This window comes from Lepisosteus oculatus, chromosome 3, assembly GCF_040954835.1.
Source record: "Lepisosteus oculatus isolate fLepOcu1 chromosome 3, fLepOcu1.hap2, whole genome shotgun sequence".
Lineage (NCBI taxonomy): Eukaryota > Metazoa > Chordata > Actinopteri > Semionotiformes > Lepisosteidae > Lepisosteus > Lepisosteus oculatus.
Genome location: NC_090698.1, coordinates 50,575,002 through 50,594,746, shown reverse-complemented (window position 1 = coordinate 50,594,746; position 19,745 = coordinate 50,575,002). Strand labels below are relative to the sequence as shown.

At 34.9% G+C, this 19,745-nt stretch overlaps 1 protein-coding gene across 1 annotated transcript in view; it reads left to right on the top strand.

The window, feature by feature from the left end:
* Positions 1-19,745, top strand: part of LOC102694857 (A disintegrin and metalloproteinase with thrombospondin motifs 19) — a 119,589-nt gene that overhangs the window by 60,744 nt on the left and 39,100 nt on the right. The window contains exons 11-13 of the mRNA XM_015366082.2: positions 7,471-7,572; positions 16,089-16,234; positions 16,859-17,028. Of these exons, the coding sequence (XP_015221568.1) occupies positions 7,471-7,572; positions 16,089-16,234; positions 16,859-17,028 (418 nt within the window). The remainder of the gene's footprint in view (positions 1-7,470; positions 7,573-16,088; positions 16,235-16,858; positions 17,029-19,745) is intronic.

Here is a 19,745-nt window from a genome sequence, read left to right as displayed (position 1 = left end):
TTTGCAAGGGATTATCATGTCTGCCATAACAAACCTTTATATCTCAGATAGCTTTATTATTGTATACCACTGATCCAGGCAAGTAAAGCATTGTGGTAACACAGAACACCTATGGTCAAGCTACAGTACAAGTAAACAATCGGACAAGTTTGAAAATCCTGTTGTAAATTTCCAACAGTAGACATCCCTCTACAGTATGCAAGTATAAATCTATTCAATTTAACACTATTCAGCATGTTGTAGAACCATGGTGCACGTTATTTGCTTCTCTATACCCTTCCAAGATACAGTATCATTGAAATGTCCTTCTAAAGGGCTCCTTTTCCTGAATACTGTTCTATTTAAACACAGTAATGAGAATCATGCTGATTAGAGATTGCATGACATCCAACAAGTTTTGAATATTAGGACAACAGATGTTCAGTTCAGATTTAATTTAAATATAACATGTACAATAATTTGTGAATGTGTTGTGTTCTTTATGAATACTTATCATGTCTGTATATTCTTACCTTAGAGACCACAAAGATATACTGTACATGTCAGTAAGAGGTTTTACAAGCTGTATATGTAATGCAGTTAGGAACATACAGTATTCCTCTATCAAAGTGGTAAATCCCTTTATTTACATTGTTTATGGTAATAAAGGAAATGGTACTGCTTCACAGAAAACACAAGACAGTTCATGAGAAAAGGCAAAGTATGTTACTTTATATCATTGTTTTTTCTACAGAATACTTTCATGGATCATTAAAAAATAGGTGGTTGCTGTCATGTTAGTGTTGTCCTGAGGCTACAATATCTCAGAAATTAGAATTAATATAGTATATTATTAACCTCATTCCCTCAAAACAGAAAAAATATCCACTAAAATGAACCTGCCAGAATAAAAATAAATTCTTTATAGATGATCTATAATTACAGTGCATTCCTTTTTGCTCATGGTGTTTAGTATTCATGCATTTTCTTGTGAGCAGCGAGTAGTGCAGCATAATCAATTTCCATGTGCAACATGGTCTCAGAGTGTCCGATGAGACATCATTCTTTATGATTCTTAATGACTCTTAAGAGTGTTTAAATGACCTACCCCAGTGGCTCAGCATTTGTTTTCGAGATTTTGACCACTGCTTGTTTGACCACTGAAGGTGCCTGAAAGACAGCAAATTAAATTAAGATCAGATTGCAAACTACACGAATGTGTAGTTATTTTAACATAATAAAGCAGTAATACATATGTAGGTTTGTAAAAAGGGTTGATAAGCATTTTTTTTTCATGGCCAAAATTAACAGCCTTAGAGAAGGATGTTTTGTATCTCTTGAGCTCAAAGGACGACACCAGTTTCATGTCAAAAAGTTCATGATCTCATTCTGTTTTCCTTGACAGCTGTATAAAAGTATAAAGAGAAATAGATTACTTTCCACAGCTTGAACCCAAATTATTTGCTGGTTATGCATTGGGTTTAGATGCTATTTTATAAACAATAGTTGAGAGAGCATGTCTGGACATTGCAATAAATGTATAAACTCCATTATAAACTATCTGGACAACCTTGGCATATCCAGACAGCCTTGGAAGGTATCTAACAAACATTGTATAGTTCTTTTGGCCCAAAGTGGGGTTAATCAAACTATCAACACTCATCGTTTTCTTCATTCCTCTGACATTATTACAGCAGTGAATATTCCAGGAACTTCAAATTTAACTGCTGCAAAGTACAGCTTAAGACTTTATTTGCCCTGATCAAGCTATCTCGGGATGGAAATTAAACACCATTAAAAATATTTAAAAAAGCAATCTGGCAGGATGCTGCTCATAGATGGAAAAAATTGAAATAAGCTGTTCAACCTGTTACAGGCTGAGGCATTTATGAACATATGGAGACAGATGGCAGAGCTAGACAAAAAATATACAAACCAATACGAATGTAGAATCTTTAAATCACCTCAACACTAAATAAAGGCAATGCAAAAATTCTAAAATAAAATTATTTTATGTATTATTCTACAAGCTTTGTTGTTATTTAACTAAATTTAAAATGTAACTAAAGTTTAAAAAAATTAGAAAAATTCTATTTAGTAAGAATTTTATTTAATGATATTATTATTAACCTAAAGGTGATTTATTTGCAACATCAAGAAAGTTGTGTTGTTTTTTTCTTTCAATTTTATGTGTGTCTTGGAAAAGGTTTTCATGTTTTCGCTGTTAGTAATCAAGACGCTAATCCATTTTTTCTAGAAAGATACAGGTATTATCAAAAAGAAAACTAAGTTGATCAAATCACCATCTACATTTCTAAAAGTCCATGTTAGTTGTGTTATATTTCCATTTAAAGTGCAATGTATCGTGTGATACCTTCAAAACAGAACCCTTTGGCAGGGATTCATAGTGACATCTTGTGGCAGCAACAAATCAAATATTTTACTTGCTTAAAAAGGAATAATAACAGCACCTTCAGTGACAGCACCTTCTATATTGTACCACATTAAATCTTTTGATATTAGATACATACAGTATAAACCAACCTCACAAAACTCTCTTTAGGCTTTATCATATTCTTAACAATAGACATCAATGAAGTGCTTTGATCTATAAGACTTTATTACTTAATATATTTTTTTTATTTAAATACATTGAAATTAGACCTGATGAAATAGCAAATCATCATATTCGCCATTGATGTTTCGCATTCATGATGTTCACCATTATAATGAGCAAGAATTTACTATGGATGGCAACATGAAGGCTCATACAGTTAATACTTTGTATGGTTTGTACGATTTGAGACATTTTTACAAGTGTGTCATGTTAGACTTTATAACTGATTTCATATAATGTTAGACTTTATAACTGATTTCATATACAGTACCATTTAAGAAAATGAATTGCAGAACATAATGCTCAAAAGCAGATGTGACTGGATAATAATATCAAGTATGGAATTTATCTGTTGTGTCAAAGGACATCTGTACAGTGGAATGTCTTTTGGATGCATTTTAAATTCTAATTTTGACCAGCACTAACAAAAGAGCCTAGTGTTGCTTTCAATCAAGCAGAATTAACTGGGATCTGGAGTAGATCAGGGTATGATAGTGAGATTGTATAGCTGTTAACTTTAAGTCTATACCCTACACTCTCTGTATCTGCAAGAAATACAGTACAGTATATGGTCTATATATTTGGTCTAAGCGGACACCTTACACTAACAATAACTAATTGACATAGATTCTTTATTTAAAGAAAATTTCATTTTGTTAAATTGGCTTGGAAAAACTGCAAAATATCAAGTAAAACATAAATATTGTTTTAATTTTTTTTCTTTCTGGTATCATTATGCTCTTACTAAAAATATTTTGTTCTACTAAGAATATTGTATTAATTGTAATCTATGATTAAAATTGGTTTGATAAAATATAGAATAAAAAAAAACATAACCTGGCTATTTAGTCATTCCTAGAATATGCAATAACATCATGTAATCAGTCTTGGATTGGCTTTATATAGTATAGTTGAAAATTAAATATAAAAAAGATATAAACTTAAACAAGTTATTTAAAATGGTATGAACATATTCCAATATATCTGTTCACTTTTTCTAATTTTATTATCTTACTTCATTACATTTCTGGCACTCGTGTAATGCTGATTTGCTTGACATATGAACTTCATATTGTATTGCATGTGGATGAGTTTAAATACCTGTATGTGACATTCCTAACAGATTGTTCAAATACAGAATGTAATTTAAACCAAATGAAAAAGTTTCTCTACTGTAGTAGAATGTATGTCATGAACATGACAATTGGGATGATAACCAGAGGGAAAACACAAAAAAGAAATATCTTGCTAAAAATATAGCAGACTTGAAAACATTTTAAACATTTCAAGTTCTTGTCAGAGGAATATACTGTAGCACCCAACCTAAGAGCTGAGGTCTCTTCCCTGTAGAGTAATGTTATGGATGTATTCTTTTCTTGATGATCAAAGTGGAAGACTAGGCACTCCCAATATTGTCCCTATCAAACCTATCAAACTGATTATTTATAGACTTCAGCCAGCTAAAAAAACACCACCAGGCTGACTCAGTATGGGTATGTTACATAATTGAATGCCTAAATGAAGTATTCCCTTTGAATCTTTTGTATTCTTTCACAAATTTCATTTGGAATAATAACACCTATTACCCAATATATACAAAATATTAAATGTTATGAATGTATTAATAAATTACCATGAACGTACAGTAAATTATGTTTTCTCATATTCCTCATGTAATAAATTCAATGTAACTTTCTACAATATTGCATTCCTAATAGGGAGTGAAACATACTGTAAATTTGAGGTTATATTGCCATAATATTCTTCTGTACTGTAGTTCCTGCATCATATGTTGTAACAGCTTCTATCTAATACAGAAGAAACACTTTACATTTTAATTCTGTCATACATTCTTTATTTTCCTGTATAAGTAAAACTTATGTGGTCATTTAATAATTTTTGTTAAAAATGCACTTTAGGAGATTATTTTAATTTTGATATATTGAATGTAGTAATTGTTTCAGTCAACAGTTTCACTAAATTAAAAATATGACCAGAAATATTTAAACGGTCTTTGAAAACCATCTTTGATTAAAACACTATTTGTTGCTGCACAGAAACAAACAAAGACAATTGTAGATATTTATATACCATTCAGGTGAAAAGAAAGGCTTATAACATAGAGCAAAGCCTTCCAGGTTTATCATTGCCCTAACTATACAATAATCTTCAATTTTGCAATATATTACATATCTAGGTTATGAATATGAATGAATATGTATAGGAATAGTTATTATTGATCTTTTAGGTCTGTTTTTTGAAAAAGCAGAATTTCTTCTATAAGCATATGCTGTAATGTGCACTGCAGCATTTGTAGCATTTATCCAACTGCAGTAAGCACTGAGGAAACACACGCTTGCAGTCTCTGTTACCTGCATAATGTATCACACTTCACCAGCATCTCTTTCATGTTCTGCAATTCTGCAATAAAGTGCATTGCTGTCATATACATTTTCCTTATTCTAGTATCCCCTACAAACTTTAAGATTTACAGGATGCTTCTCATAAACTTGTTGCGTTTGATTTAAAATGCATTTTGAAGTAACTGCATTGTCTACAGTATGTGGAAGTACTGTACAATGTACAGAACTTTACAAGCACTTCACTAGTAGATGTGTATCCTATGAGAGTGCCCTCCACTTTTTCGTCTCACTATTGTTTGTCTATCGTTTTCTTCTTGAGAAAAAAATGAATGTTAAAAGCTTCCTCTTCTGCAGATATACCATATTGATATTCTTTTAATATATTAGTTCACATAAATGATTGTATATAGTAGTTAGAGCTAGACTTTATGTAAAACTACCTACGAAAACTATTTGAGAAACATGAAGCTTGCAGATGTGGAGTGATATTTTCAAACATTAGCTTTTTCATTATAACATACTGTAGTTTCACACAACTATTTTATTAGTTTTCTCAGTACCTCCTGTGTCATTGCCTGCAATAAACAGCCCAGCTTCAATTTAGTTCATAAAATTAATCAGTTTTAAAAGTTTGTTGTAGCAATATATACTTTTCAGGGAACAGCAAAATATTTAATCTTGTTTCCTGGAGACTTTAATATCAGATGTCACTTCACTTTCATATCAAATCTCCCAAGTCATTCTGTAATTCAAATTCCAAGTTATGTCTTCAATTCCCTGGACACTAATAAATCAAATTTTAGTTTCCTTTGCTTATTTTGCTACCCTGCCAATTATTTGCTGTGTAAATATCATGCTCACTATTCAGATTTCATTGATTTTATTTCACATGTATGGTCCTCAAATAATGATGTCTGAAGACCACCTATTAAGCTGTTTTTATTCAAATTGTGCAAAAGATCAAAATAAGTACTCATTAGCTCTTAGATTTCTCCATTTTGTGAGAGAAACACCAATATTATAAAGTGCTGCAGTAGTTTATTAGAATTTCTATTAAATTAAAACTCCTCAGAGAATTTATCAGAGTACATCTGCCTTACAGAAGCACAATGTTGCAGGTGTAGTGTGAAAGGCACATACTGTAAAGTTGATCTACATGTGTCTTTTTTTTTCAAAATTTCCTACTTTCAAAAGTGTGTATTGAAGAGAATTTTAACATTTATCTGTCTTCTGTTCTTCTCAGACTCTAAGCTGTGTATTTCTACTCTCAGAAGATAACACAAAGGAGGGAGAGTTCTGGTCCTCATAATTAACTCACTGGGAATCTTGCCCATGTTCTTTTTGCACTGGAATCAAACCTTTGAACTATAATGATGAATACAGTACAATTAACAGCAATTAACAGGATCCTCACGGTCTAACAAGATGCGCATAGTGCGGAGAGAAACTTTGCATTCAGTTTCTGTATGCATTTCATGCACTGAAAACCTGTAAATATGTTGTTAGACTGATAAAAGTAGATATACTGTGGTATCACCCTGAGAAAACTGATCTAAAAGTGCATACCCGAAATTCTTAGTGCCGAAATACTGAGGATTCATGAGAATAGCTGATTAAAGAGATTAGTCTTTTTTTGTTATATATCTTAATTTTGTTATATACTGTATCATAATTGTTTCAGTTAAAAGTTTCATTGAGTCAAAAATACAAAATGACAATTGTAAGTTATCTTTTTCTGAAAACCCTTTTCTATGACCCTTCATTAAATTTTCTTAAATTCGTAAATGATGTAATGTTAGTTTATTTTTAAATGACTTCACTAATGAAATTTGGCTTAAAGTTGCCTGTACTTTTACTTATCTTTTATGTTCCAGTAAAACCGAGGACCTTTTGTTTCCTCATTTTATTTCTTATGTGACAGCAGAATAATAAATTAATGTATTGTCTAGATAAAACTAAATCATGCCAATTAGACATATTACTATGCATGATGTCAGAAGTTATATTTTGGTTAAATATTTATGATTTATTAAATGCTTTGCATTTGCTGTCAACTATTTTTGAATATCATACAGTCTGCTGAAATGGATCTGTGTGTTAAGAAAATAAAAGTCTCTCTAACATCTAGTCATACCAACTAGCAATCTGTAGGAGCTCTCCAGTTCCATGCGTACATACATTCTTTGACTAATGTTTTTAAAATGCTTCATTTTGTTTTAAGATTATGTAATAATAAAAATAATACAAACTGGGAATTTTAGAATGAATATTGATGAATAGTTTCAAAGAACATTTTGACCCCTTAAGAACAGATTGATTTATCCGCTATGACATAATACCATTGATCAGCAATTGAGTTTTTAATGAAATGTCTTAAAACAAATTACATTTGCTTGCCTGAGACCTGGAGTTCAGTTCTATATTATGAAAAGAATGTCATGTCATTTACCAAACCACTAGCAAAGAATGTATGTGTCTTAATACCTTTGTTTATTCCTTTCCCATACTCAGCATGTTATTTGCTCCGGACTTTGGTGCAAAGTGGAAGGGGAGAAGGAGTGTAAGACCAAGCTTGATCCACCAATGGATGGGACAGAGTGTGACACAGGAAAGGTAAACTATTCTTACCTTAGGGCTGTACAAATGGTATATATGAAGAGAAAAAACATTTGTTTTAATCGTTTATTAGCAATAAATAACGAAAATGTCTATTTCGCTTAATTTAATAGACAGCTCCTCATTTTGACTTTTAATGATTCTTAAAATGTGTGAGCCACAGACTGAGAAGGGGTGTGCGAGTGTTTCACCCGAAGACGTGAATGATCTTTGTTCATTTCTGTAAAAAGCATAAATTAGCTGACCTTAATGTGGACATTGCATTTTCTCCTTGTGTCCCCGTGCCCATAGAGGATTGCTCTATTTACTCTGGTATTCCCAGTCCAAAAGCATGCTTTCTAGGTCAATTAACATCTCTGGATTGCCCCCCCACACATGCGTGTATAGGCACCCTGATAGGCATTAGCGAATTACCTAGAGTGTAGTTCCAACTGGCACCCTCTGCCTTCCAGGTTGGATTCCATCTCACCTTAACTCTCTAATTAAAAAGCAGGTCCTGAAAACAGGTGGAAAGGGACATAACCATAGTTATGTATCTGGGATTATTTCTGAATCCCAGAAGAACATAAGGATGGTGCACTTAATCTTAAATGCACAATGTATCCTTTGCACTGTGCTTTTCATCCTGAAGGAGCCTGAACAACTGAAGTGCAGTACCTATTAGCCCCACTGCATAGCAAAAAAGTGAGACATTTCTTCATCAAATTAATTAAGTGGAAATTTATGGTAAGATAAATTCTGATAAAAACTGAATTTTGCTAAAACACTTAGGTTAACAACCGTACCCTTAAAGTGTCATGGGATATTTAATGACCATGAAGTCAAAACCTTGGTTTGATATCTTACAGTATTTAATGGATTGCAGCTTCTGCTTCACAGTGTCCCCTGTCACCATACTGGGGTACCGGTGTAGAAATTCTGTTTCCTACGTAAATTGACCCCTAGTTGTCCAACAATACCATTTAAATGTATATTAGCTTCCTGTTTTCCACTTTGAAACCTGGTTATTAGCCTCCCGTCCCAATACGGACCATGTCCAACTGTGCTTATTTTCTGAGATCTGACTACATTAGGCTACAAAGTGGTAATAGTGTGGTCCATTAGTGTGTTAATGTAACTCGCACATGTACTGTATATTTGAATATCTCATAAACTAAGTCAAATTTTAATGTAAGTTATTACTTTTCACCTACAACTGTTATTTCAATACAAAACCTTTGTGAAATAATCGCCTTTTTGAAAAAAAGAGGTTTAACTATGAATTTCTATCTGCAAACAGAGTTCTATAGCATACTCAAAACTAGGCCTGTTGTTTCTGGCACCGTTAATAGACGTTTCTCCATTGAGATTTGGTTAACAGTCTTCCAAAGCATTGTCAGTATGAAAACCAATTTAAAGATAAAATAAAATGTTGGAAATAGTCTTTGAATACGATTACTGGAGTATAAGCCACCCATAACTTGTTCTGTTTGCGTTTGACATTATATGTCATTTCTCTGAGGAATTTAAATTTTAATTTCCATTTTATTCCAGTATTATATTTCTATTCTATCATTTTTTTTATGTGTGCCTCTTAAATTACTTGCATGTCTTCTAAATTAAACCTCCTAGAAAAGCAGGATATTGAAAAGTTATTTTAACTCTATACTCCCAAAAGAAGAATACTTAAATCTCATCAATTGTGACTACAGATATTCATTAGCTCTTTTTATATACAGTAACAACACTACAGGAGACACTGTAAGACTAATACACTAGTAAAAGTTAGCTGTCAAGGGTGTTTGCAGCAGCTAACTCTTGACTTTATTGCACAAAAGGCCAGGATAAGAAGTTGTTACCACAAGTCAGTTCAGTTCCCAAAAACATTGTGATTCCTTGCCATCGCTGCTCCCAGCCTAACCTAGAAGGGTGTTAATATTAAATTAGTCATACAAGTTGCACTTAACACAGGTGTTAGATTACATTAAATGAGCTAAGAGACAGGAAACTCTCTGTGATGGTGGTAGGCCTGACCAGGAACAGACCTTTAACTGACTAAACCACAGCTATAGTATGTATTCAGAGCATTGGAACTGGTTTCTGGGGAAGTTTCAGCAAATGGATAGAAAAACAAAAGAGCAGAATGGGCATCAATGGACATCTGAGGAGTTGTATTCCACAACAAGCCAGAAAGGGTTTACAGAGCCCATAGTGCGGGCAGAAAGACTCTACTTTTAGCAGAAGTTGTCCTGGAGATCCTACAGTATGCAGGCTACACAACATTATTCCTGAGCTCCGATAGAAGTTTAAGGAGAGAGCTGCTGGTCATGGATCAATACTTTTTAGGTCTCAGAATTTAGACTGACAACAGAAATCAGAAAAGATAGTGCAGGATTGTGTCTGTTTGGATCAACCTTTCATAACTACAGAACAATTGAATGAGACCACCACAAAAAATATGGTTTGAAACTGTGAAGTGAGGATATTTGCATTAACAAAGTAGTGGGGAGTGTGAAAAGACCATCCATCTCAAAAGGCACTATTAGGAACTTGCTGAATGTATTTTTCCATCACAAAGGACGCACTCAAATCTCAAAAACAGAATCTTATGTTAAGTTTCAAACCATTTTGTTCAGTTACACCGTAAATATTTAGGAATTTAGTACATGTAGTTGTATACAAATCTTTTAATTTCTTTAAATTTGTAAGAGCAAACCTTCAAAGATTAAACACTTTAAAGAGAGCCATAAAAGTTATAGCACTCATCCGATGAGAACAGTTTTGGAAAAAGAAAAAATGTCTCTAGTGTTTAGTACCTTTACTGAAATAGTGTAAAGATTATTTGGCAATAAACCCCGTAAACATTCTCTGACAGCTGAATGAATGTTCATTTAGTAAATCTGTTTATTATTGCTATAAACAGCTTCATTCTCCTTAGAGATTCCCAAACACACGTGTGTGCAATCAGTTGATCTCATAATCATTGGCATATTAGCCATATCTTACAATTCCTGCTTGGCTTCTTTGGGAAGGATTTGTGGTCATAGGGAATAATGATATAATTTCCAGGCATTTGGAAAAGAGAAAATTGCAATGTGCATTATACATTTTATAACTGATTAGCTTTCTTATTTTTCCCATTGCTATATGAAATGTCCCAGAAACTGAACTTACTGTACATTAATATGGTATATTATTTTATAAGGAACAGGTGAAGATTTATTCCATGCTGAAAGGAAAAGAAAAGAGATACAATCTTTTTTTTCCTGTGGAGCCTTCTTCAGGTGTCAGAATTATTCATAATTATTATAATTAATACAAAAGCAGTAAGGTCTCCCTGCTCTAATATTGTTGCTCTAATATTGTTGGAATACAGTAAGTTGGAAATATACTGTACTGTACATGGCCAAGCTTAGCTAATTTGAATGAAACCTCTAATTCATGGTTTCTGGTGTATTTTGTATGTGAAACGACATTCAAACTTTTCTTTACTAAATTTTTTAAAATGTGTTTAACACGTGTCACTACAGGTAATTTCACTGTTTAAACAAAAACATATTTAAGTCACATTTATGGAGCAACTGCTGCTTAGTGGTAATTAAGCTGCAGGCAAAAGGCTTTCTATGCCAGGACTGTCCTATCAGGCAAAATCAAAGTCACAAGGCTGAGCCAACATATACTCTGAGAACCAAAAGTGGAGTTATGTTTATCATAACATCTTTTTCTTCTTTTCAACAGAAAAACTGGCTTCCAATTCCACTTCAGTCAAAAAAGCACTGAGATTTATGTTCTCAGACGGCAAAGCTTCTAGATCCAATTATGCTTTGAATTTTGTTATTTGTATACTAATTTAATTAGTATACAAAAGTAAATAAAAAACAGTTGAGTACGATGACTCAATTTATTTAGGTTTTTATTATTTTGTAAGATTGATATTGATGATTGTGCCCTAATTTATAGTCTAAGTTCAAAGTCAATCAAGCAGTCAAAGGGGAAATGTTAGGCCAGAGGTGCCCAACTGCAAGGTCTGCTATCTAGCAGGTATTATAGGTTTCTCTTTAGAACAAAGAAAGGTTTAAATTTGTTCAACTATGACAAATAATGAGTTCAATTAGGTAATTAAGGGCATACATGAAAAATAAAACAGAATCCCTCTGGCCCTTTTGAATCAGAGTTGTGCATAAATGCGTTAGGGCAGTGGTTCTCAAACTTTTTGGACCAAGTACCACCCCTGATCAAACCAAAGCATCCAAGTACCACCTACAAGTCATCTTCTCATAGGAACCCCAGAAATTCTCAATGACTAACATGAGCGCGCGTGTGCGCACACACTCACACACACATATACATATTATAATAATAAACTTTATTTGATATAGCGCCTTTAAAAGTGGCTTCTCAAAGCCCTTTACAGAAAAAACAGGAACAACAACAAATAAAAATAAACAATAAAAAGCACCATTTCAGTGAGAGGGGTGAGCCTTTAGTCGAGCAAAGCAGATGTGAATTCATTTTTTGAGCCTTGATTCACAACAGAGTCTAACAGATTTTAAGTCATCAGGCATTTTCTTGACAGCAAAGGTTTCGCGGTGGATGTTGCAATGCGCCCATTCGTTTCTGCAGCAACATTTCTAATTCGTGCAACTACACCACTGTGTCGGCTTGTCATTGCTCTAGCACTGTCTTTACAAACTCCGACGCATTTTATCCAGTCGATGCCATTCTATTCTATAAATTCATTCAGAAGCTGAAATATGTGCTCTCCTGTAGTTCCTGTTAGAAGCGGTTTACAGAACAGAAAGTCCTCATGGGACGTACCCTCAAACTCGTATCTAAAGTAAACGAGCAAACTGGCAAAATCGACTACAGACTCATCTTATTGCAGTGAAAAACATCTGCTCATCTTAACACGCTCTACCAGCATACTTTTGATATCATCCGCCATATCAATAATTCTATGAGTGACTGTGTCTTTCAGAGGGGGCAGCAGGTTGAGCTGTTAAGCAACTTTTTCTCCACACATAATATATGTCAGCTCTTTTCCCAACGGTAAATAAAGTTCTTCAAAAATAGTGTGGGGCTTACCTGCTTTAGCAAGCTTGCATTTTTCCCTGTTTCCATTTGGGGAGTCGGTCTCACAAGTTAAAAGAAGTTTTTATTTCATGTGCATGGGAGCAAAACACAGAGACGCTCGGTGTATTTTTCTCAAATTAACCTAGAACAGTTCTTAAATATTTTTCTGTTATCTATCACGCTTTCCTGTGCTCACAAGATTACCAGCGTTCCTAACAAACATTTCTATGCATTTCTGTATTTCTATGCATTTACAACATTGGCATTGTTCCAAAATCACGCACATTCTCCTACCTTTCTATTTGCTGGAGATATTTGCTGGAGATAAGTTTTTTTAATACAATTGGTCACTTACGTTCGTAGCACGTATAGAATTACATTGTAGCTCTGTGTCCACTCAAGTATTAGCGTCCGCTGTATCGTAGGACGTAGACTGCGTATTCGACACGTCTTAAAATAGAAAATATGAAAACCCGTCCCGATTTTTCAGCGCACACAACAAAGTTCCAGGGTCATATGGCATATCAGCTGGCGGTGGAGTGGTACGCGTACCAAAGTTTGAGAACCACTGCATTGGGGCAATAGGGTTACTGCCCAGAGACAGGATTTAACATGAGAAGCATTTTGCAGTCACAAGTTTTATAAGATTTTGAATATGGGTTATTGAATTCTCTGCTGTCCAATATAAAGTAACGACCAGCCATCATTTGTAATGCTCCTGAAATGTAGAATGGCTTGTTAGGGCCTGTCAGTGCCACATTTTGCAAGGCAGATGTAGATTGTTGATTTGGTTTACTTGGCAGCAGCTCCTGAACTAAGATTAAATAGACCACACAGCAAAGTTCCAGTCAGTACCTATGGTAAGTTTACATTAGAAACAAAACACCAAGTGGGCAGGCATCCTAATTCTGTCTCCATTAAAATTTTAAGCACCCGTGAACAGAAGCCAAAATTGCTTTCTATCCCAGTTCTTCTTTTTATTATTTTTTGTGAAACCTGTATATCTCATTTAAACCTATGGTTGATGTATTTATTTATTGTGGCACACTGAATATCAGTGATCCCCTTGAAATAATGAAAAAAAAGATAATTTCAAAGTAAAGTCTCTTTGGCCCCCTTTAAACAAATCATCCAGTATCTGGAGAGAATTTCAAATCCCTTCCTTATCCTCCCTTTGCCCCTTTGTTTGCTTTTATTAGCTTATCTCTAATACAGTGTGGTCCACAGACTATGTCAGCTTCAGCTCAGTGTAATGCATGGGAATGGAAAGACATTTTAAAGGAAGAGATATCCCTTTGTCACAAGTGAATTATACTGGGGTCAATGGTAATATTTATAATAGACAGTATGCCAATACCTGATTTAAATGTATGTCCATGTTTTCTCATGTGCAAGTATTACATGAATGGAAACTGCAAAGAGGATGGAAACCATCCAGTTGGTTTCATTAAACACACACAGGCTTGTAAAGTCACACTACTATGATGGAACTAGTGGTGTGATCCTGGAGCATAAAGAGAGCCAAAATTCTGGGTGAGGGGCACCAGAGTCTGGGGAACTGCAGGCAGGGACCCCAGAGCTGCACAATTACAGGAACCGGGCTAATAAAGGAGAGCACACACTGGAAATGAGTAGCAGGTTGCTTGCTGAAAAGCCAGCTGAGTGAATCAAGCAGGCAGGCAAATGTGGTGCTCTGGCTAGCTTTAGACTCAGAGGTATGTGCAGAGCTGAGTGTACAGAGCAGAAAACACAGTACTAGTACGTAGTCAGGCAGGTGAAGGTCAAAGGTCGGGAAACTCGATAGACCAGTCTGTAGCAGGTGCAAAACCAGGAGACAATGTCTCAAAGGTAAGGAGTGTTCAAAACCGAATCAATCATAGAGAAAAAGCCAAGGGAGAATCTGGGAATAGGGTCTGAAAACAAGGCTGAGGTCAGGAATACAAGAAAAGCATCGCTAGGGAAACAGGAACAAAAAAAGGACAAAGCTAGGGAAAACAAGGTACAATATTCTGAGGGCTCAGATACAAATCTAAAAACGAGCCCTGAACTCTGTCAGGTCAAAGTATTTATGTTGAAAAACACCTGGAATGGGCTGGGTCGAAAACCATCTCCAAGTGCTCCAAGTCTTGCGATTGGTTTCCAGCCCAGGGAGAAGGGTTGATGGTGAAGTAACCGGCTGTTGTGCCGCAGCTAGCTCTCATGGAATTTCTCCTGGTTTATTATAACGTTTATTATAACGTTTTTGTAGTTTAAGATGTACAATCACTACAGTTTATGATGATTAAATGCTGACCATATTGTAATGTTTATTAAACATTGGCTTATGCATAGCAATGTCCAAAACATGCAATGGCTCAAAACCCTGATGTAATATGCAGTACACTGAACTCTTCTGAGCATTTATAAATTAGTATAAATTATTGAATCCTTCCCCTTGAAAGATATTGGAAGGAAGGAAGTTGGCAACTAATGGCATTATACAGTATTTCTTCAGACAACTACAGTATATGAACTAAAGTGTCCAACTAGTGTTGATCTAAGAGTCCAACTGCAATTCTTTCAAAAGCTGGACCTCCGCCATACTCAACCTTCTGAAAATATTAGGAATCACCAATCAACAGATATACAATGAGCGACAGACAGTACATAGCTGGCTAAGCTACAGTACAATGCCCTGGCTAAATAAATACTAGATCTCAATGCTATTAAAACCTGGTGGAACACCCAGGGATTAAGTGTACTGAAATGATTATGGAGTGTTTAATGAAAATTTGGCTTAACCTTTTGGCTATGGGCTGACCTCCTGGCCATAGGACGAGGAGGCCAGGACCCCCATGCAGAGTGAGGAGTGACCAAGCGGCAGCTGCAGAGGTGCAGATGGGGTGGAGGTGGAATGCAAAAGACGTATGTGAGGGAGAGAAGGGAACATGTACGGTATTTATGGTATTTTAGCAGAGGAAATTATGTCAAGAGTGATTGCAAATTACTGAAAGCTGAGCCTGATTGAACTTGGTCATTGTCATCCCTCCCAAACGTTTGTTACAAACTCCATATAAAGATGGGCACAGGGCACAGTAGTTAGCATTGCTGCTTCACAGCTCTGGGTTCAATTCCAGACCATGGGTGCTATCTGAGTGAACATGGTCTCCCCACGTTCCTCTGGGTACTCCGGTTTCCTCCCATAGTCTAGACTAGAGGCATACTGGTATGCTAATTGGCTTCTGGGAATACTGACCCTGGTGTGAGTGTGTACTTGTCTGTGTTTTTGTCTGTGTCTCTGTCCTGTGACAGACTGGCGTCCCCTCCAAGATGTGTCCCACCTTGAGCCCATTGCTTGCTGGGATAGGTTCTGGCTCCCCTGCAATACCATACTGAATAAAGCAGAGTAGAAAATAGATGGAAGGATATATAAAGAAGGGAGCTGGGGCAGTTTAAATGCTGTGCTGAATCTGTCTTTGCAGTGGTGTAAAGCTGGAGAGTGCATCAGCAAAGCTCCCGTCCCCGAGTCCGTACACAGCGAGTGGAGCTCCTGGGGGTCATGGGGAGCCTGCAGCCAAACCTGCAGCACTGGGATCAGTGTCCGGCAGCGCAAGTGTGACAACCCCCGGTAGGCATTGCTCCAGTCTCTTCTTATTTTATTCAACTTTTAATCTACAAAGTCTCATATAGGATCAAGGGTTCGTTAGTCCTTTTCTAAGAAAATAAAGTGAAGGGGAAAGGCATGTGCTACTTTAACACGTAAAAAAAGGACTGCCTGCTTTACTGTACATTTAGATGAGGTTTCACAACTTGTTAGGTTTAAGCTTCAAAATCTTTTATGTGTTTATCACAGGGAATGATAATGCACACAATAAAAATCTTCCACGTAGATGAAAGATGGGCAAGCCCAGGTCTTGAGGACTTCTGCTTCAGCTTTAAATGACTTCATTAGATAAACTGTTTGGATCAGAGATTGCAGAGCCTGTTTTGTTTTCAGATCTGTTGCTTATTAAAAAGCACCTGTACAGTAACCATCAAGGAGGAATTGCCCATCCATGCTTTACAGACTACAACATTTTTAAATGATGGAAATTAAATGCTAATACCTCTTAGCATAGGTAATTTCCCTTCTGGAGTGTGAAATAGGTAAAAAATTATAAAACAGTTAAAGCTGATTTAAAATGTATATTAGTGACATAAACCTACACATTGCTGTGTAAGTACATGAAGATTGTGTTTTCTGTTTCTGCAGAATTGGTGCTAAGGGGAAGGACTGTCCTGGTCCCAGAACTCAGTATAAAGTGTGCGAAAACATGCCATGCCCTGCAGGTGTGCCAAGCTTCAGGGATTTGCAGTGTCAGACTTTCAACAGACTTTCCTCACAGAAGCACTCTGTCCCATGGTTCTCTGTAACAGATGATGGTAAATAGGATTGCTTTACTATGGAATATATATTACGTAGTAATATTTCAGATATTAATGGACATTTCATTACAATTAAACAAAGCTGTAATTATAAGTCAGGAAAGTAACAATGGCAGACCTACCATCTATTAATTATTGAAACATTAAAATGTCTATTCATTGAATAGCATATACAGTATACAGTATATAGATGTTGTTTATGTTGACATCTGACATTCAGGATTTAATGAAATATAACAAATTTAGTCACAAGTACATGGTAATGCAGTGCTTTAATTAATCTCTTTTACCATAAGATACCTTTAGAATTAGTTTAATCAAAATGCAAACATATTTTTACTTCATTTAGAATTTGCTGCAGTTGCCAAAGCTAAAAAAAATTTGAAAATCTAAATGATCAGATCTGTTTAATCACAATATCATTACCACAGCCATATATACAGCTTAAATACTGCTTGAACCAGTACAGTGTAAATGGCCTTTCAGAAATGACTGCTGTTTATCTGGAAGTTCTTTAATGTGGAAGATGTTAGACATGGCACAAAGTAATCTTGTGAGATTACATCACCGTGAAGACTGTCTGCCTGGTAGAACACAAAGATCCTTTCATTTTGATCCTCTTTATTCTCCGTAAGGCCTGGGAAGCACTCCACAGACTGGCTCTGACAAAGAACAGAATCTTTTGTTTTCTTTGGAAGAACTTATCTCTGGTCAAAGTATATCTTTCAATGCACAAAATAAATGTATTATTAACTTGTAAACAAAGTGATAGATTTTTGTATATTTTAAAAGGAAACAATCCATTCTGCATTTAAGAATTAACGTTAATGTACAGAACTGTGGTAATATTTTCTTTCTGTTAGTTTTTGTTATTGCTATTCAGCACAGGTCCAACACTGATGAGAGGCACACAATCTAAGCAAAATTGCTACTGACAGTCAATGATCTGTTAACTTAAAATTAAATAAACACATAGTGCCTTTTAAGTTGACATGTTTCTGTTTAGTTAGTAGTTACTGTATGTAGAACTTTTATCAAACATTTTAAACATTTCCTCTTAACAGCATCTGATTCACTGTTCATAAATGAAGTAATATGAACATTTTTGTCCTGCAATAGTTTCAGGAATGTAAGTTTTTTGCTTCCCAGATTTATCTTTTAGAAAAAAACAGTTTCAAGGAATCATTCTTTAATACAAATTGTAGAACACAAACTTAAGAACATAAGAGCAGATTCAAATTAGAGGATGCCTCTGTGTATCTTCTTGGTTTTCACTGTGTATCTACTTGAGTCTCCTGGTTCACTGAGGTCAGTATTTTTGACGATTTTGAAATCCTCTTTGACGATGTTAAATCAGGTCCCTTAAGAACACAGTCGTCTCTGTTCAAGACTAAAAAAAATTGTGTTCTTTTAGTCTGAATGTAGGACATTCTTTAAGCCTTATAGTGTATGTGGTTACTTTTCTCTGGACTCCTTCCAGAATAGCAATCTTTTTTCTAACATGGTGATCAAAACTACATAATATTCTAAATGAGATCTTGCTACCAAATTGTACTTGCATTCTAACATCCCTCAATTTAAATACTAACCTTTTAACTATATCCATTTGCCATTTTTACGACTTTTCCACAGAAGATATAAATTATTTCTTAAACTCCAAAGTGTTTTTGATGAATAGCATTTTCAATTTCAGCATTTCGAATTTGTGTTTTCAGTTTTATGTTTCTGCTACATGTACAATATGTAGGATTCTGCCCATCTCTACATTAAATATCACCTGCCGCATAATTGCCAGGTTTTATCCCATTTCTTGTTAAGTCTCTATTGTTTTTTCTCATCTTCTTATTTTGAAACGGAAAACTATTGTACAAACTATGCCAGAATCTAGATCCTTGATATACATCGGGAAGAGCAGTAGTCCCAGGACAGATATATTTTCATATAAGATGCTTAATTATGCCTGATTATATTAAGCAGGATCTGGGAGAACTAGCTTGTTATAGGGAAAACATCAGTGCTGACCTGGGACGCTAAGCACTCCTCTGCCAAATCTACAGCGTGTGCAAGCTGTGTGTTTTGATTGTTAATAAAGCTGTTAGAGCAACTCTACTACATGTTGTAATCGTAATTGTCTGATGATGACAGTTCCTTTTTTGGTACAACTTGAACTTGAATTTCCATAATCCAGGTTTATTTGACAACGTTAGTTTTTCATTATACAGTTCATTTTAATACCCAAATACCTTTACAGTAACTGAACCAACAATGCTTCTTCAGGTGATTATTGAAAGACCTGAAATAATATTATTCCAGTACTTTTATTTATGACTATTTTTATTTTAATAAACTTATTATTTTATTAGATTCATTAATACATGTATTTAATAACATATAATTGCATGCACATATTGTTGAGGAATATTTACTTTTATAGTTACTTGGATTTTCTTAGAACAAAAAAACAGCTAAAAGGAGAACAAGAATTCCATCAAATGATTTGTTAACGCTTTCTTGCCACTGTGTTATTTTAGATTGAAAATATAAAAACTAAAAATAAAAAGTATACAAATATTTGATATATCAAGCTGTTTAGGCAGCGTGCATTGCACAGTCTTTGGCAAGGGTACAAGAAAGACCGAAAATGTTTTGGCTTTTAACTCTGAGATTTTTGTGATAGCAAGAACTGGAGTTTGGCTCTTTCCCACATCTAATGG